General features: G+C 37.9%; 5 protein-coding genes across 8 annotated transcripts; 2 read left to right on the plus strand and 3 right to left on the minus strand.

Annotated features, from left to right (window-relative positions):
• Positions 1-2,478: 2,478 nt before the first annotated feature.
• On the minus strand, positions 2,479-5,465 carry LOC124176724 (nudC domain-containing protein 3). Of its 3 annotated transcripts, none has more exons than XM_046558345.1 (5): positions 5,243-5,465; positions 4,002-4,289; positions 3,350-3,920; positions 2,990-3,178; positions 2,479-2,869 (listed from the first exon to the last, which is right to left on the minus strand). In XM_046558345.1, exons 2-5 carry the CDS (start codon positions 4,097-4,099, stop codon positions 2,777-2,779), a joined length of 951 nt encoding a protein of 316 aa, XP_046414301.1. In that variant the 5' UTR covers positions 4,100-4,289; positions 5,243-5,465; the 3' UTR covers positions 2,479-2,776. The 3 variants fall into 3 exon arrangements, with proteins under 3 accessions (XP_046414301.1, XP_046414302.1, XP_046414303.1); XM_046558346.1 differs by having other exon boundaries at positions 3,350-3,905; positions 5,243-5,459; XM_046558347.1 differs by lacking the exon at positions 5,243-5,465 and having other exon boundaries at positions 3,350-3,928; positions 4,002-4,110.
• LOC124176721 (protein CLP1 homolog) lies at positions 4,921-7,230 on the plus strand. The gene is made up of 3 exons (XM_046558336.1): positions 4,921-5,212; positions 5,574-6,631; positions 6,711-7,230. The coding sequence occupies exons 1-3, from the start codon at positions 5,114-5,116 to the stop codon at positions 6,820-6,822; spliced, it is 1,269 nt and encodes a 422-aa protein (XP_046414292.1). The 5' UTR covers positions 4,921-5,113; the 3' UTR covers positions 6,823-7,230.
• LOC124176719 lies at positions 6,934-10,437 on the minus strand. The gene is made up of 3 exons (XM_046558333.1): positions 10,053-10,437; positions 9,102-9,897; positions 6,934-8,441 (listed from the first exon to the last, which is right to left on the minus strand). The coding sequence occupies exons 1-3, from the start codon at positions 10,053-10,055 to the stop codon at positions 7,147-7,149; spliced, it is 2,094 nt and encodes a 697-aa protein (XP_046414289.1). The 5' UTR covers positions 10,056-10,437; the 3' UTR covers positions 6,934-7,146.
• Positions 10,438-10,858: 421 nt separating this feature from the next.
• LOC124176731 (ras-related protein Rab-8A) lies at positions 10,859-13,977 on the plus strand. 2 transcript variants are annotated; one of them, XM_046558361.1, is made up of 5 exons: positions 10,859-11,137; positions 11,433-11,493; positions 11,658-12,003; positions 12,186-12,188; positions 12,468-13,977. In XM_046558361.1, the coding sequence occupies exons 1-5, from the start codon at positions 11,014-11,016 to the stop codon at positions 12,564-12,566; spliced, it is 633 nt and encodes a 210-aa protein (XP_046414317.1). In that variant the 5' UTR covers positions 10,859-11,013; the 3' UTR covers positions 12,567-13,977. The 2 variants fall into 2 exon arrangements, with proteins under 2 accessions (XP_046414317.1, XP_046414318.1); XM_046558362.1 differs by lacking the exon at positions 12,186-12,188.
• On the minus strand, positions 13,744-15,710 carry LOC124176728. Its single transcript, XM_046558355.1, has 3 exons — positions 15,035-15,710; positions 14,530-14,909; positions 13,744-14,286 (listed from the first exon to the last, which is right to left on the minus strand). Exons 1-3 carry the CDS (start codon positions 15,248-15,250, stop codon positions 14,106-14,108), a joined length of 777 nt encoding a protein of 258 aa, XP_046414311.1. The 5' UTR covers positions 15,251-15,710; the 3' UTR covers positions 13,744-14,105.
• Between the last annotated feature and the right edge of the window lie 306 nt (positions 15,711-16,016).

Below are 16,016 nucleotides of genomic sequence, written 5' to 3' on the forward strand. Positions count from 1 at the left end.
TCTCTCTCTCTCTCTCTCTCTTTCTCTTTCTCTTTCACTTTGTCCCTGATCTGCAGATTGCCCTATAATAAGTAAACTCACGCGGAGCGAGATTATCGCGATAAGCCAACGCGAACACGTGTAATAGAAACTAGTAATAATCTCGGAATGTGCTGCTGTACGATTATTCTTCGTAGAACATGTAATTGCGGATCGGGTAGAGTTTCGAGAATCGGATCGTCTTTCCAAACGAAATTGCCTCGGATGATTGCACACCTTGCCGCTGGGCGTTGTAACAAACCTGTTAAAAAAAACTTTCAACCATAACACATAGATGCGAAGCGGGCAGCTGACCGCCTGATGGAATTATTTGATCCGGTTTGACTCCGTTCCTTCGTCATTCCTAAGCGGGCTTGTTTCTCGAGTCTCTTCAATGCTCCTAATAACTTCGTCGCATAACTTGTTTATGACATTTCAGGCCACCCGTTGTACCTGCTCCGTTTATTCGACGTATTTCCCGATACCTACTGCTCATATCTGTCCTACCCGCGCGCATTATCCTAGCCTGGGATTCAAATGTGTAGATCCTTAAGTTTCCGGGCCACTGGCAAAATACCTGTTAAACTCCAGTCGACGAATCAGCCTCTTGATGCGGGTATCAGATCCTGGGTATTAGTGTAGTTTGCACGATTGCGAGGTAGACGAGTAAGCGCGTCAAGTTTTCGATGAAATCAAGTAACAGGACAATGACTTTGTGATTTTCTCGGAGTAAAATATATCAGGCAATGACAGTACGCTACACTTTCGTACTATTGATTCAATTTATTAGGTGTTGGAATTAATTCGTAGCGTTTTTTTCACGAATACAGACGTGTACAACTGTACGAATTTAATTGCAACGCCTAATATGTAAAACAGTATACTGACTTTCCGTTAATCAAACTCTGCAATCCGGACATATAATTATCATTCTTCACACACGTTTCAGCCATAAATTTTACAAGGTCGTACATGTATACAGGAAGTATAACGTGGCCAAACACGACGGAGAATTTCTCTATTGGTGATGCAAAGTCCTCATCGCTTATAGTTAAGGGGGACATTAAAATTTAAAGAAAATAAGCCACAGTTCGATTGCAAACCGCGGTTGCTTTTCCCCCCGACAATTTTCTCTGTCGCGATAATTACCAAAGTTCGCCGTTGTCTCGTATTTCTCCCCGATGTAAAGAAGGGCGGAAAACTTTGTTCAAACTTCTATTCGATCTTAAAAATTTTCCGTATTTTATTATGAAATGTCCAAGTATTTGCAGAGTTTCCGGTAACGACACGCTTACGAGGAAACAATTATTCCAGTATCATATTCTCTGAGAAGTTCCGTCTCTTTTGATCGGAATCTTTCAAGATTTCTCAATGAATTTCAGCGAAACATTGTCACCAGTGTGTAAAATACCTGCAATGGCTATGATGAATAATGAGAATAATGAAATAACAGCTCGCTGTTTCACACAACCTCTGGTACGTACGTACAGTCTATAGTTGTAATGGCGAATCCTGAATGTATATTCATGTCGACTGGCTCATTTGCACGAGAAATACTTAAAAGAAGACTGCAGAACGCGTCGATTTTCCCACGAAAAGTTAGCTGTGTAAATGTAACGGCTACGGTAAGCACAGATGTGATCTATGGGAAAGAAAATATGTATACAACACCCTGATTTAGCGTATATACTTACAAAAGGAAAATATACATTTCCTTTATACTCCAAGTATGGAATGTAACAATTAACAGTACTCCAAAAGCAGAATCCGCACTTTCTTCTCAGTTTCCGCGTATATCTCCGGGATCCAAGATACAAACAAAAAAGCACAAGACAGAAAAAAATACGCACGCTGTGCTCGTTCTCAGCAACAGAACGAAGACACAGAGATTTTTTTCAACCGCATCTACTTGTTGCACCGTTTTCGCAACTTTTTCCATTTTCAGTAGTTTTTTGTTTCAATTCATTATTCTTGTTTTTTTCTTTTTTTATTTCCCATTGGCAATAGATACGAATGTACCTACATACCCGGTTTTCGGTATTAGACGAGATTAAACGAGGTGTCCGATACGGGGGCACCGTTATACGAACATGCCTAGGCGCCCCGGAATGACCGCGAAGGCGTGCGCCAGCCGGATTTTTGGTAAAAGTAAAATGAAAATTAACACATTTACCCAATAAGTTAACGGGTTTTACAGCTAGCGCTGCACTTGTTCCACATTGGTTGAGCATTTCTGTGACCGTATATGTATAAGTAGGTCACCGTAGCGTCAGCGCAACTAATTCTGACTTCGGTATTTCATTGTCCCGTGTCAATTTTTGGGGATTCAGTAGTTTTTTACAGAATTCATATTATAAGAAACTAATTGGGCTTATTCGTTAAATAACGCGTCATACAGATCATATGGTTTTCCCGGTATATTTGAGATTTACAATAATTGACAGATATTGTACTGCACGATTACAATAAGTGAATATAGTATGTATTTGTACTTTTTTACATTTTTTACACACAATAGTATTTCGTACGATATAAAATGTTATCACTCATTTCGTTTGCTGCGCCGCGCAAAATAAAAAAGTCAGGGGAAAAACATGTTTTAAAATACGGACCCGTTGATGATCGTAAAATATTAAAATGCAAAAACGATTAACATAAATGTGTTCAAAATATTCAAATAATTGATGTACCTATTTTGTTTTCAGTGGTACTGGCTTTCGACCCTCTGTTTTGACTTTACTTTTCCGGAAAATCAAATTTAGTTATACTGAAGCACACTTGGATCATATTCAGTGCCCTTAAATGGGGATCCCTCAGCATTCCACGCTTTTTTTAAAACTCTTTCCAAATTCTGTAATGAAGAATCGAAAGAAACAAGCAATCAGTACTTTATGTTTTTACAAAATTCAGACGCACAAAAAAAATTCTACCCCGTCTCGTCACAAATCATTCCATCATATACGGTACTTACACATTGCTCAGATGTCGGCTTTCCAAGAAGTTTTTGCTGGTGATTCCACATCAGTTCTTGAACTTTCATCTGTTCATTTGCTCCCAAGTCCTCAATTGGTCGGGAGCAATCAATTTTAGTCAAATCTATGTGCGGCTCACCCTTAGTTAGAGCCTCCCACCATCTTTCGGTTGCTTTTTCCAAATGAACCTGTAGAATTTTTTTAGAGATCAATGGAATGCTGTCAAATCGTAATTGAAAAACGAACATCTTGGATTTCTTTTGCCGAAAGAAAGACGCTACTATTTTCTATTACCAGAAGATTCGCTACTAAATTTGAATAAAAGCTCCAAATCATATCAAATAAAATTGAAAGCTTACATGGACGTAGTACCCGGGTATAATGCACCACATAGATTCCTCTCTTTGCGTTTTAAAGCTGAGTTCTTCGTCGAAGGTGACAATCCATTCAGAGTCTGTAGCATCGTCAGAATATTTGTCCAGAGAATTATTTTCTCTAAGGCGTTCCGTTTTCACAGCTATTCTTATTTTTTGGGCAGTTATATCAACCCTCAAGTCTTTTGCCGATTCGATATTTGAAGGAATGTTGACAAGTGCATCAACGTCGCTTATCGTCTGCGACCAAGTGTAATTTTCTCTAACAGCTCCGTTATAGCTGTCAGATGGCTGTACCGGCGTTTTGTAAGTCTTTATCGGCTCGTCGTCTATTTGGTTACTGCTGGTTTCGACTTCTACTTCAACTACTTCGGTAGGCTCCAGCAATTCTGAGGTTTGAGCCTGGGCCTCAGATCTGGACAGATTGTCAGCTTCAAATCTACTTTTCCACTTCCGATAGATTTTTAAGACTAAGTCTTCAGCAACCCCTGCTGGAAAACCCAACTTCTGGTCTTGTGTCGATTCAACATAAAAGTCGGTGCTAAAAAGAATGAAAGTGACAGTCTTGAATCATTATCAATTATTATGAATTCTGTTCTTAATCCAAGTACTCAAATGTTCAATTCAGGTATATTACCATCTGTACATAAAACCGAAGAACGTATTCAAAAAATTGGTTATGTTCAGTTCATCCTTCAAAATTTGTAAAAGTAATTCATCGTGTTTCGACTCCATGACACAAACGCAGTTTGACAGTGACGTTTCTTCACAGATAAACCACAAACTATCGTCCGAAATATAGGTATTTAGGTAGCACGTGGATAAAGTTAAGCAGAAATGACGCTTCAGACAAACTTAGTTCTCCCGAATACCAGCGACAGCAGCACTAGCTGGATATTCAAGATATTGCACGCACGTTGGAACGCTACAAATCGACACACATAATTGTTTAATAAATGTTGGCAAAACGAGAAAGAAATGATTCAACTCTTCGATTGAAATTAGATAAATTTCGAAAAATAACTGCCATAAATTTGAAAGTCATTGAAATAATTCGTTTCAGTTCTTCGACGGAATTTTGGAAGAAATAGTGACATCCTTTTCGGAAAAGATTATTATCACGGAATAAGGGTCAACACTGAGACCCCCGCGTAGTTAAAGCTTACAATTAGAGCATAAAGAGTTAAGGGCAGCACTGTTACTATAAGTTCTGCAGAGGCGAAAAAATATAATTCTTAGATTTACTTTTCATAAATGAATAACATTTACTTTAATGAATTATTTACCAAATCCCTCATTTCTCTTCGTAATATAGACAATTTACGCGTGGCTAAATTGTGGAAAACGTAAATATATTTTTATTATTTCGCAAATGTTGATAAACATACCTTTATTTTATTGCAACCTATCGTACGCCTCGTTCAGTGCACGGTTCCAACAAATATTATTTGGAACAATTGTTTGAATTAATTTTTTGTGTGTCAAACTGTCCATCTGCTGTATTTACAGTCGTAAAAATCATTTAAAGTTTTTGGTACAGATAGATAATATGATTTTATGCTCGCAAAAGATCCTAGAACATTGGGATTTCATTTCGACAGCGAGAGCATCTCCATGAACGAAAGGAATCGATGAGACATTTTCGTCGTCAATTGTGTGAAGTGCGATACAAAAACGGTGTGAACTTAACGTGACGATTAGTCTTCTGTTTTGAACCTGTTTTGATTGAGAACAGTACTTGAAACAACAATGACGGAAGAGAAAGGTCTGACGCAGGAATACAAGCTCGAACCTGACTGCGAGCTGCGGTTCGAACTTGAACAAAAGAATGAAAAAGTTACATTAGAGGTTAGAAAACTATATCATAGATTTATTTACGTTCACTTAACACTGATTCTTGGTTGTTGTTCTCGACTTCAGCTTTTGTTCTTAACCCTCAAACGGTACGGTGGTTTGAAACGGAATATTCGGTACGGTTCGACCGTATGCAACGAGAGGGAAGAATAAGACCGAGAGAAATAGAACTGTGGGTCGGATCCGACCCCCAAAGTCCCGTTTGAGAGTTAAAACTGAACTACTCACAAATCGTTCAATACGACAGTCGTTGAGATTAAAAAAAAAAAAAGACGACTATGTACATTTAAACCTTTTTATAATCTGTTCTCTGGCCAATGAACATCGAACTATAAAATTCTTGTAACGATTTCAGCTGAAAAGCGGTCTTGCCGAAGTGTTTGGTACAGAACTAGTTAAAGGGAAAAAATACGAATTCTCTGCGGGTGCAAAACTCGCAGTGTTCACATGGCAAGGATGCGTCTTAGAACTGGTAGGAAAGACAGATGTGATCTACGTGGCCAAAGAGACGCCAATGGGTGTTTATCTCAACTGCCATGCAGCGATGGAGCGAATGCGTGAAACAGCAGAAAAAGAAGATACAGTTGGACCTATAACAATGGTAGTAGGGCCCGGAGATGTAGGAAAATCCACTTTCTGCAGACTGTTGCTAAATTATGCAGTTCGAATGGGGCGAAGACCTGTTTTCGTTGATCTCGACGTCGGTCAAGGTGACATAGCAATACCTGGAACAGTCGGAGCTTTATTAGTAGAAAGACCGGCAAACATTGTCGAAGGATTTAGTCAACAAGCCCCGCTTGTCTTTCACTTTGGTCACTCCAGTCCCAGCGCAAATACTGCGCTGTACAATCTTTTAGTTTCACGATTGGCTGAAGTATGTTCTGACAGACTTCAAGCCAACAAGAAAGCTAAGGCCTCAGGAATCGTTATAAACACTTGCGGCTGGATCAAGGGTGCTGGTTATAAACTACTGACTCATGCTGCACAGGCTTTTGAAGTTGACGCGATTTTAGTGCTCGATCAGGAGCGTCTCTATAATGAGCTAGTCAGAGATATGCCAGACTTTGTGAAGGTCGTTTTTCTCCCCAAAAGCGGCGGTGTTGTTGAGAGGAGTAAATCCTTAAGGACTGAATCGCGGGACAAAAGAGTTCGCGAGTACTTCTACGGCTTTCGAACTCCGCTCTACCCTCATAGCTTTGAAGTCAAATGGAGTGAAGCAAGGCTCTACAAGGTGGGAGCTCCGATGTTACCAGCGTCATGTATGCCTCTAGGAATGAAAGCAGAAGATAATTTGACAAAACTGGTAGCCGTTAGCCCAGGTCCAAGTTTGCTGCATCACTTACTCTCAGTCTCATTTGCTGATTCCCCTGAAGATGACGTTGTACAAACCAATGTGGCAGGCTTCGTATGCGTGTTCGTATTCATATTTACCCTTCGATCTAAGAAAGTGGCATGAATCTAATGACGTTTAGTAAATAATCAAATGTTTCAGAACTAACGTTGATGTCGAGAGGCAAACTTTTATGGTTTTGAGTCCACAACCAAGGCCGCTACCAAACACCGTCCTCCTTCTGTCTGATATACAATTTATGGATAGCCATTAAGCCATTGAGGGAATTTTACACGTGTATAAACGCAACTGAATATTTTTACCATACAAAAATATATATATTTTTATAGGTGACAGAACAAATGAATTTGAAGATATTTGAAACTTATATTGTGCAAATGATTTTATTGTTTACCACAGTCCTAAAATCATTAGGATGGTACAATCTGGCTAATGGAGTAATATTATTAGAGCTAAATTATAAATAGTTAGTAATACTATTAATTGTGAGCAGTATTTGATTTGTATTAATTAGCTCCATTTAGTATTTTTAAGGCACTTTCCTCACTCTTGGAGTAAAAACTCATGCAACTGAGTACTAATCGCTCAGCAAATGCCCTGAGCAAATTCTGCAGACAGCAGCCTCTGATTGCAACTGAGAAGTTCTTAAAAAGCTCACTTTTATTTCCTCCAAAAAATTATCTATTTCGTTATATATGTCCTCAATTATCTCACGTGCAGTATCGAAGAAAAACTCTGCTAAATTATCACAGCGATCCATGTGACTAGCATCTATGCCTAAATCTGCAAACAGATTCTCGACTTTTGGTCTCACATACCCAATCCAAATATCGTACATTAATTTATCCATTGACTCCTTTGCAAATTCTTTGCTTTTTCTAAGAATATGTTGCGCAATGTTTGCGAGATTCGTAATTAAATTCGTACATCCAATGTCACTAAAGTTTTGCATGTCAATTACAAGCTTTCCAATATAATTCATGCTTTCAAAAGATATCGGAAATGATGCATAGTACGTGAAAGATTTAAAACTTTCTCTAATCAAGCCAAGTTGCCTTACATAGTTCGCCACTGGCATTCTATTTGGAGATGGTATGGTACTCCGTGATACATGAAAAGGGTCTACAGCTCTCACAGTATTGACTCTTACTTGCTGTGTTTGCTGAGATAAATCAATGGGATCAAATTTTACATTGTGATTGATCATAGCATGACCATCTTTGAACGTAACTTCAGCATTCGACGACCTAAATACTTTATTGTTTCTAACAACTCCAGCAAAAAAATCATCTTTATTTTGAATCGATCGGATTCCACGAATGATCTCAGAGTCTCCAGTAATTTGATCGCCGCTACATGCCTGAGTGTTACGTCTGATCTGTCTGAAAGCTTTTTTGTGTCTGTTACTTCTCAGTGACTGTTCATAATCTTGAAGCACTTGTTGCTGAGTATTATTGATTATAGTTTTAGCCGTATGAAAATTTATCACAGCGTTACCAAAGAACAATACGTGCGCTATTACTTGGGTTACATCAAGTACAGAAATTTGTTTTTTGTTGTGGTAATTCATATATATATTGTAGATTCCATTACCAATTCCCATACCATTTATAACTATATTACCGATAGTGATTACATTAAATGTAGTTCGGCCCGCAGTTCCTATTGTCAGACCTGCCCGGACTGCCTTGTTCAAAATCATTGTAGACCCACTTGCTAAACCTCCTGCCACACCACCTACAACACCAAACCAAGCGGAACGTGCTGTTTCATCCATCACAGAGATAGACTGTTGGTGTTGATGGCGGTCTGCCAATTGCTGACCAGATCTGACCATTGCGCAGACCCCACTTACAGCACCGCAAACAGAACCTATGGTTGAAACATTTTATCATTTAATTCGTTCAAAGGTACTTGAAAAGAATTGGGTTTTTAACGGAATTAAGTGACGCTACCAACTTTATGCTATGAGATGAATGTCTTTTGAAAATTTCGTTAATATTGTCACAACGTTTTACATTAAAGATTTTTATGACTTTCAAAGAAGAACCATTTTCATGATTTAAGTAACCATTATCAATGATATGCAATTAATTACGCCTTGATAATCCTATTTTGGACCGTATGAAATTATAAAAAAAAACGTCAAGAAATGATATCTTCATGTTTCAATGTTCTTTTTGTATTAGGGAATGAAACTATGTGGAGATTATGACATGAATGGATTTCAGTCATTATTTTTAACAATTTCAATGTCTTAGTGAAATTTTAGATTCTACATGAAATCTTTCTGTAAAATTCACACATGTGCTGCTTTTTTATGTTCGTAAGAAGTTTGACCATAGTCAAATCTTGAAAAATTAATTTTGCGTTAATTTCAACTCAGTAATTGAAAACCCCAGTGAGCAAGCATAAATATCAGTAAATAATTATTATAGAAATTCTAGATCAACATGTTAATTAGTTATCTAATAATCCTGTTCATTGTGTTTAAAAGTAGTTGTATTCTTTTTCAGTGAAAAAGCAACAAACCTGTTAAAACCACAGGAGCAGCAATAATAGCGGGTGCTGCCAGAGCTGCCGCGCCAATACCAAGTGCTCCAACCCCTAAGATAGTGCTTGCGACATCGAGGCAGGATAAAATCTTAGCAGCCCCTGGAGATGGACCAATTTCAACCCAAACATAAGTCATATCAGCTGTATTATTTACATGTGGATTAGCCTGGTAGTATCCACCCATTGGAAGTACCATCATGCACTTAGGAAGCGTATTGTTGGTCACATAATCTGTCCAGTTTTGATAAATCCGCCCCTCTGAGTCAATGTAATTAACACAGTAAGGGTATAGAGCTGTTCTTCCGATTGTATTGTTTGAAACTGGAGCGTGTGGCCCAGTTTTCAGGCTCTCCTTTCGTTCCATACATCTCTTTACCTTAAATACTGGCACTGGAGCCACATACTTATCTTCTTTTTCCTTAAGATTGCACAAGACGTTGAATATTATGCCAACGTGAAGAGAGTTCCTGCATCTACTCACTTCGAGTATGCGACTATATATCATATCGATTAACTTCGCTTGCTCAGGCAACAGTTCAGTTGGAACTGGATCTCCTGTATAAACATCTATATTTGTTGAAAGGGCATCAGTCTCCGATGCTCCGAAAAGCGAATAACGTATATTTTCTTTCAAATATTCATGCTGATCGCTCTCATAGTATAACCAATCGCTTGATAGCTCATATAAATTTTGCTGGAATGCAATCGCTTCGTTTAAGGACTGTTGAACTTTGTCTGGGTAGACCCGCAAATTGATTTGACTATCAGAGTCCTGTAATATGAGCTTCAGTTGAAAAACATATAGAGAACCAATTAGGGAAATAATATGCCAAATATATCGTAGGCGAACACCGATTAATAGGATACAGTCAAAGTATCGCTGATGCTGCGAATATACTCAGAATTAGTGTAATAAAAATACTTTACCATGATGGCCGATGGTTGAAGGCAGTAATGTAGTAAGAGATGGAGAAATTGATCTTCGAGAATGCCTTGACGCACAAATTGACAGCTATTAAAATGGTCCAGCGGCAACGTAGTCGCGCAACCATAACAATGACAGTACGCAGTTAGAATTTGCGAAGCGAACAGCTCGACTCTTCAGCAAGTGCTACGGTGAAGACTCTTCCGACACACATGAAAGTTGAGAGAAAAAACCTAGAAAGTTTGAAGCATGGGGATTCCCAACAAGATTCCCTTAGTTATCTGTCTGGTATTGTTAGACCGTGAATCCAATGGATCCACAGTCCCTGCATCCCACAAATTCGATCATTTCCAACATAAGCTATGCAAAAGCATGAGAAAAGCGACGGGAAGTCAATGACGCGAAAAAAGTTGTCCAGCTTCACAAGATTCACCAAACAGAGAGAAACTTCTTTACCAACATTGACGGCGTAAGAAACTAAAGTTTGTAACCATGTTTTCAAACAGGTTACACAACTTGACGTGACAAAATTGTGCTGTTGAGTGGCTGTCATCGCTGCTTCTCCGTGACAGATGTTTGATGTGATTAATTTCCTTTGTTAATTGGCGCGGAAATAACGTCTGTGCTTGGCGAATACATAGGTCATTATCTGTTGCTGTGACTGATAGCTGGGTACGGGAATCCGGGTGATTATACCCTCAATAAATGCGTGGCATCTACGGCGGGTAGATTTCCGGGAAGGACCCAAGTAGACTGTATAACCAGCTGTCTTCACCACCACCACCGTCACGGCCACCGCCACCACCACCACCACCACCACCACCACCACCACCACCACACCACACGACGACGACCAACGACGACGACCAACGACGACGGCAACAACGACGACGAAATATCCGGACACGGCGAAGCAAATTTAGTGTAGATAGTTGGTGATTCGATAATATTGTATTTCTTAAAATGGCAAAGACCTATGACTATTTATTTAAGTTGCTACTTATCGGGGACTCGGGCGTAGGCAAAACTTGTGTATTGTTCAGATTTTCCGAGGATGCATTCAACACGACCTTCATCTCCACTATTGGTAAGTACACATACATGGTCCTACACTAGTTACACTTTTTTTTCGCCCCGAAATTTGTCTTATCTCACGTATCTGCCGACGGATATTATACTTGACAATCTAGTCTGTATTATTTATCACTCATCAAGGGTGTGGTGTCTCAGACTCTGCCCTTCTTAGCCTTGGTATGCATAGATGTTTTTTACTCCAAACAAAGAGGTACATTGTGCCTCTAATGATCTTACCACTAATTATCCAGATATCAATGGACATAACTGCCACTGTCACCTCTTATCCCATGTATTCACTATTCCAGGAATCGACTTTAAGATTCGAACCATCGACTTGGACAACAAGAAGGTCAAGTTACAAATATGGTAGGTTCCTTTAATACTATATGTTTATTTTTTTCCGTCGCTGATCTATTTGACATTATATTCCATACAAGACTGTTCCTGACACTAAAGCCAATAGAACAAAAAAAATTTTGTTCCACAACTATTTTGACTTTTCGTAAAATCCACACGCATTATACTTACAGGGACACAGCAGGACAGGAGAGGTTCAGAACAATAACGACAGCATATTATCGTGGTGCGATGGGTATAATGCTTGTATACGATGTGAACAACGAAAGGAGTTTTGAGAATATAAAAAACTGGATTCGCAACATCGAAGAAAATGCATCAGCAGATGTTGAAAAGATGCTGTTGGGTAACAAATGTGATCTCGCAGATAGGAGGCAGGTTTCAAAGCAGAGAGGAGAGCAATTGGCAGTCGAGTACGGTATAAAATTCATGGAAACTTCCGCCAAGGCCAGTATTAATGTCGAAGAAGCTTTTTACACCCTAGCCCGTGATATTAAGGCCAAAACGGAAAAGAAATTGGTAAGTCACAGAAAAGTAATAATTTTTCTACGTTCGTTTTAAATGGTAATTAAACACTGATCAGTTGTCACTGAGTCGTTGCTTTTACACAGCCTTATTTGTTTACCTGTACTGTTAATAATTGTCATTTCTCTGTTTCCCATGTCTCTTTCTCTCTGTACGATGCGGGTGTATATTGGCAGAAGGTAACTTTAGCACTATTTTCTCTCAAACTTATTAATCACTAACAATTTCCTATACATATACTCAATGCTTCAAATCAGCCTCATAATATTCAGCCACTTACTGTATAAACATATGTGTGTGTATTTACATGTAATATCAACTATATTCTAGATTTTCTTGATTAGCAAATTGACTACACAGTAAATTAACACAATAACATGTGTACCGATGCTTGGCTTGGGATATTCGAATATGAAAATACGATAATCATAACATTGTATAAATATTTTGTTATACAGGAAGCATCAAATCCAACGAAGTCTGGTGGTCACGCGTTAAGAGCTCCGGAGATATCGAGAAAGCCACCAGTATGGCTAGCCCGTTGTTCCATACTCTGACCCGCCAAGCCAGATGCACACTTTATCGAGGCTCATTCATGTACTTCTATTATAAATTTGCGTTCTTTTTGTCGAACAAAATTAACGTTTAACAAGGCTACACGCTTGCTCGATATCGTACTCCAACATTTTATTCTTTGACAGCAAATTTGTTTCATCATCTGGTGGTGTTTTTTTTTTTTTTTTTTTTTTTTATAATAAATTATTCATTATAAATCCTATCCACTGATCGAAGGATTAGGAGAAAAAATGACCAAGATAGGTTTCTGTTGCTTTTCCCGACACATTCGAAATAATACATTCAAAAGCATGAGATGTGTCATTAGTCTTATGTTTGGGCCCGGGCTGTGATTGCTGCTTAAAAGTGTCATTAGTTTTGTTTCCATGTTTTTAAACTTGTTTAGCATTTGTTGAGAGTTCATTATGCCATGAATAACTTTTTATTGGACACTGAAGCTACTCTCATTAATCGTCCTCGATTTCCTTCGATTGGTGTACAGTGGCGATGCATCAACATTAAACCACACAACACTATGGAACTTCGAAAAACCATGTACGAAACACAAATACAGGCTGTTTCATTTGTAACTAAATAGGAACTTGCATATCATGGCGATGTAACGCGCTATTTCACGTTCAAACTGAAACAGTGTGTCTCCGCAATATATTAACGTAAAACACAAACGACTTAATTATTGATAGAAGAAAGCACTTCAATAATTACCTGTGTCCGTGCGATGCAAACAGAGATCGTGATCGTTATAAACGAAATAGCTTTTACACCGAATTAATAATAACAAATTCACATAACATGATACTACCACGTAGCCGCATTAATTATTAGTTCAATAACTATACTCGTAAGAAATATATAAATAAATTTAAAAAAAAAAGAAACAATGAAATGCAATTTTCGCATCATGCGATATTGTGGATTTTAAAAAACAATTACTCAATCTAAAATTTATAGTAATAGATTTTGAAGGTGATGTATTGGTATGTGTAATCCGTAAGAGTTTTCACCTATATATTGGAAAATGACGAGATATGTGGAAATTTTTCTGCTGTATACGTGCAGGTGGGGATTTATGTACAGAGTAACTATAGAGAAATTCATTATTAATTGCTTGTTGTTGTCACAGCTTTTTACATATTCTTGACGATTTTCAGATTTTTATCTTTTGACCCAGTTCAATTCAGTTCCGAATATACAAACGATAATACATTTTATATTAATCCTACATATCTCTGTGTGTGCGTGTGTATGTTCGTTGAAGAAGCCCTGCCTTTTGCCACTATCCTGTTATTATCGTTCGAATTCAAAGTTTAGAGTACATTGTTCCTCGATTTTGTTAATCTAATTTAATTTTTAATAGTCTGGTGTTAAATTAAATATCGCCAATCCAAATTACATTATTTACAAATTACTTTATATTCTAATAACATTATACATTAGTAGAATTTTAATACTTAAAAGTAATTATTATTACTTCTATTATTATTAAAAATAGACACCTGTGTGATACTCCATGTCAAGATTCACTGACGAAACTGATTGATTGGGTTTAGTTTATTTTCTAATTCACGAATTCGTGCTCTGTACTTCTCTTCTATTGCGTGTCTGCACATACCCGCAGCCTGGAGTCGCCCGTTAAGCTTATTCGCTGCATTTACAGAAATCTGTAGATTTTCAAGATCCCGGTGTAGTTTCTCAATTTCGCTAAAATCAACGTTTAATCATTCACACTTGAATGAAGCTAAGTTTTCACAGAGTACTAGAACTATACCCTTGTTGTGTAGTTGCCTAGATAATCAGGAAACTGATATCAAACATGCATAACTCGGATGTAACTTGAATCATGAACAACCTAACTGATTATGAATAACGTTTTGAATCGTAGTGCTGATATCTAAGTATCAGCCTAATTTTTCACGTACAGAGTTCCAAAGGTTTTAAAATCACCTAGTAGCAGTGTTTATGATGAGTGATACTTTATTTTTCATTTCCATGAAATTTTCCTCAATTGGTCCTCTGATGGCATTGATCGTTTCGATTTCTTGAATTTTTTGTTTTAGCATCATATTTTCTAACTGTAGATTTTTCGTCTGATGAAGCAGAGAATCTCGTTCTCTTATTACAGTTTCAGAATACATGGTCGACTGAATTTGTTGACATCTGTTCACAGTTTTTTCTTCTTCCCATCGCCTAGCTGCTGCCATAGCAAAGTCTAACTGAGCTCGCATCAGCTCAGACTGTCGTCTCTCCTCTTCGGCTTGGCGCTCCATTTCATACAAAGATTGACGAGCCTGTGCAAGCTCTCGTTGCAGCTCCTCCAGATTATTCTTTCATATTGAAGAATAAATATTTCGAACAGTTTCAATAAGTGGTTTTATAAACAGTGCAATATTTCAAGTCCTGGGCAGCACGGTGATAAAATATGAAATGAAATTTTTTTTTAACCAATTACCGTTTTCATCTGTAATTCGATCAACTTATCACGCAAAAGATGTTCCATCTTGGCCAAGTCAACCAGTATCGCATCCTGGGTATTTTCCATAATTATTAGCAAATTTTTGAAAGTAAATTCGTGTGTAGATGTTCCGTAGTTGTGTTTCAGTAAATTCGAGTACCTATGAAAGGAATGTAACGAAGTTCGGCCTTGAACAGCTTTACTTTCGACCATTTGGCGGCTTTATTAACTCGGATTAGCCACTTAATTGCCAAAAGCAGGCCGCTATAATCGGACATGAGGTCATCATGACGGTCAAAGAACGCAACAAGATCATTCCATAAAAGAATACGTCGCTGCAACTCTCCTGAACTTACGTACTGTATGTATGTACCTGTAAGCTAATTATGATTCATCATCTAAGAACGTGCATCGTCATCTTCGACGGCATAACGTGTAGTAACGTCGTATTTACACTATTCTCGAATTAATCCATTGTCACAATTTAAAAATACCTGTGAGCCGGCATAGTAAGAATTCTTCCCAGTCCCTGATTCTACCCTTTCCAAACTGCGTCATTCTCGTTTGAAAAAATTCCGAACAATCGGTAAGTGTTAAATTACAGTTTTAGTAAAATGAATGTTTTATCTTCAGTCAACGTATTAGGCAATGTACATAAAATTGCGGGGAATTTGGTTGATATAAATTTTATTGGAGTAAGCTTCGATAAACGGCAAAATATACCAATCACTGATACAAACATTGACTCAAATTACGCAGTTCCAGCCGCCATGTTTGCATACAAAGCGATACAGATATTCCGATTGAAGCAACTTTTTTTTCTAGACTTCGCAAGAATATCTGGTTATTTCGCAAACATATTTTGCGCATTAGCAATGTGAAAAATAAATTCGATTCTACCTCTGTTCTAAAGGAAAACGACTAAACTATGATTTTGATCGATCACTTGTTGACGGAAGAATTTAAGGACGGTTACCCC

Source organism: Neodiprion fabricii, chromosome 2 (assembly GCF_021155785.1).
Source record: "Neodiprion fabricii isolate iyNeoFabr1 chromosome 2, iyNeoFabr1.1, whole genome shotgun sequence".
NCBI classification, from domain to species: Eukaryota; Metazoa; Arthropoda; class Insecta; order Hymenoptera; family Diprionidae; genus Neodiprion; species Neodiprion fabricii.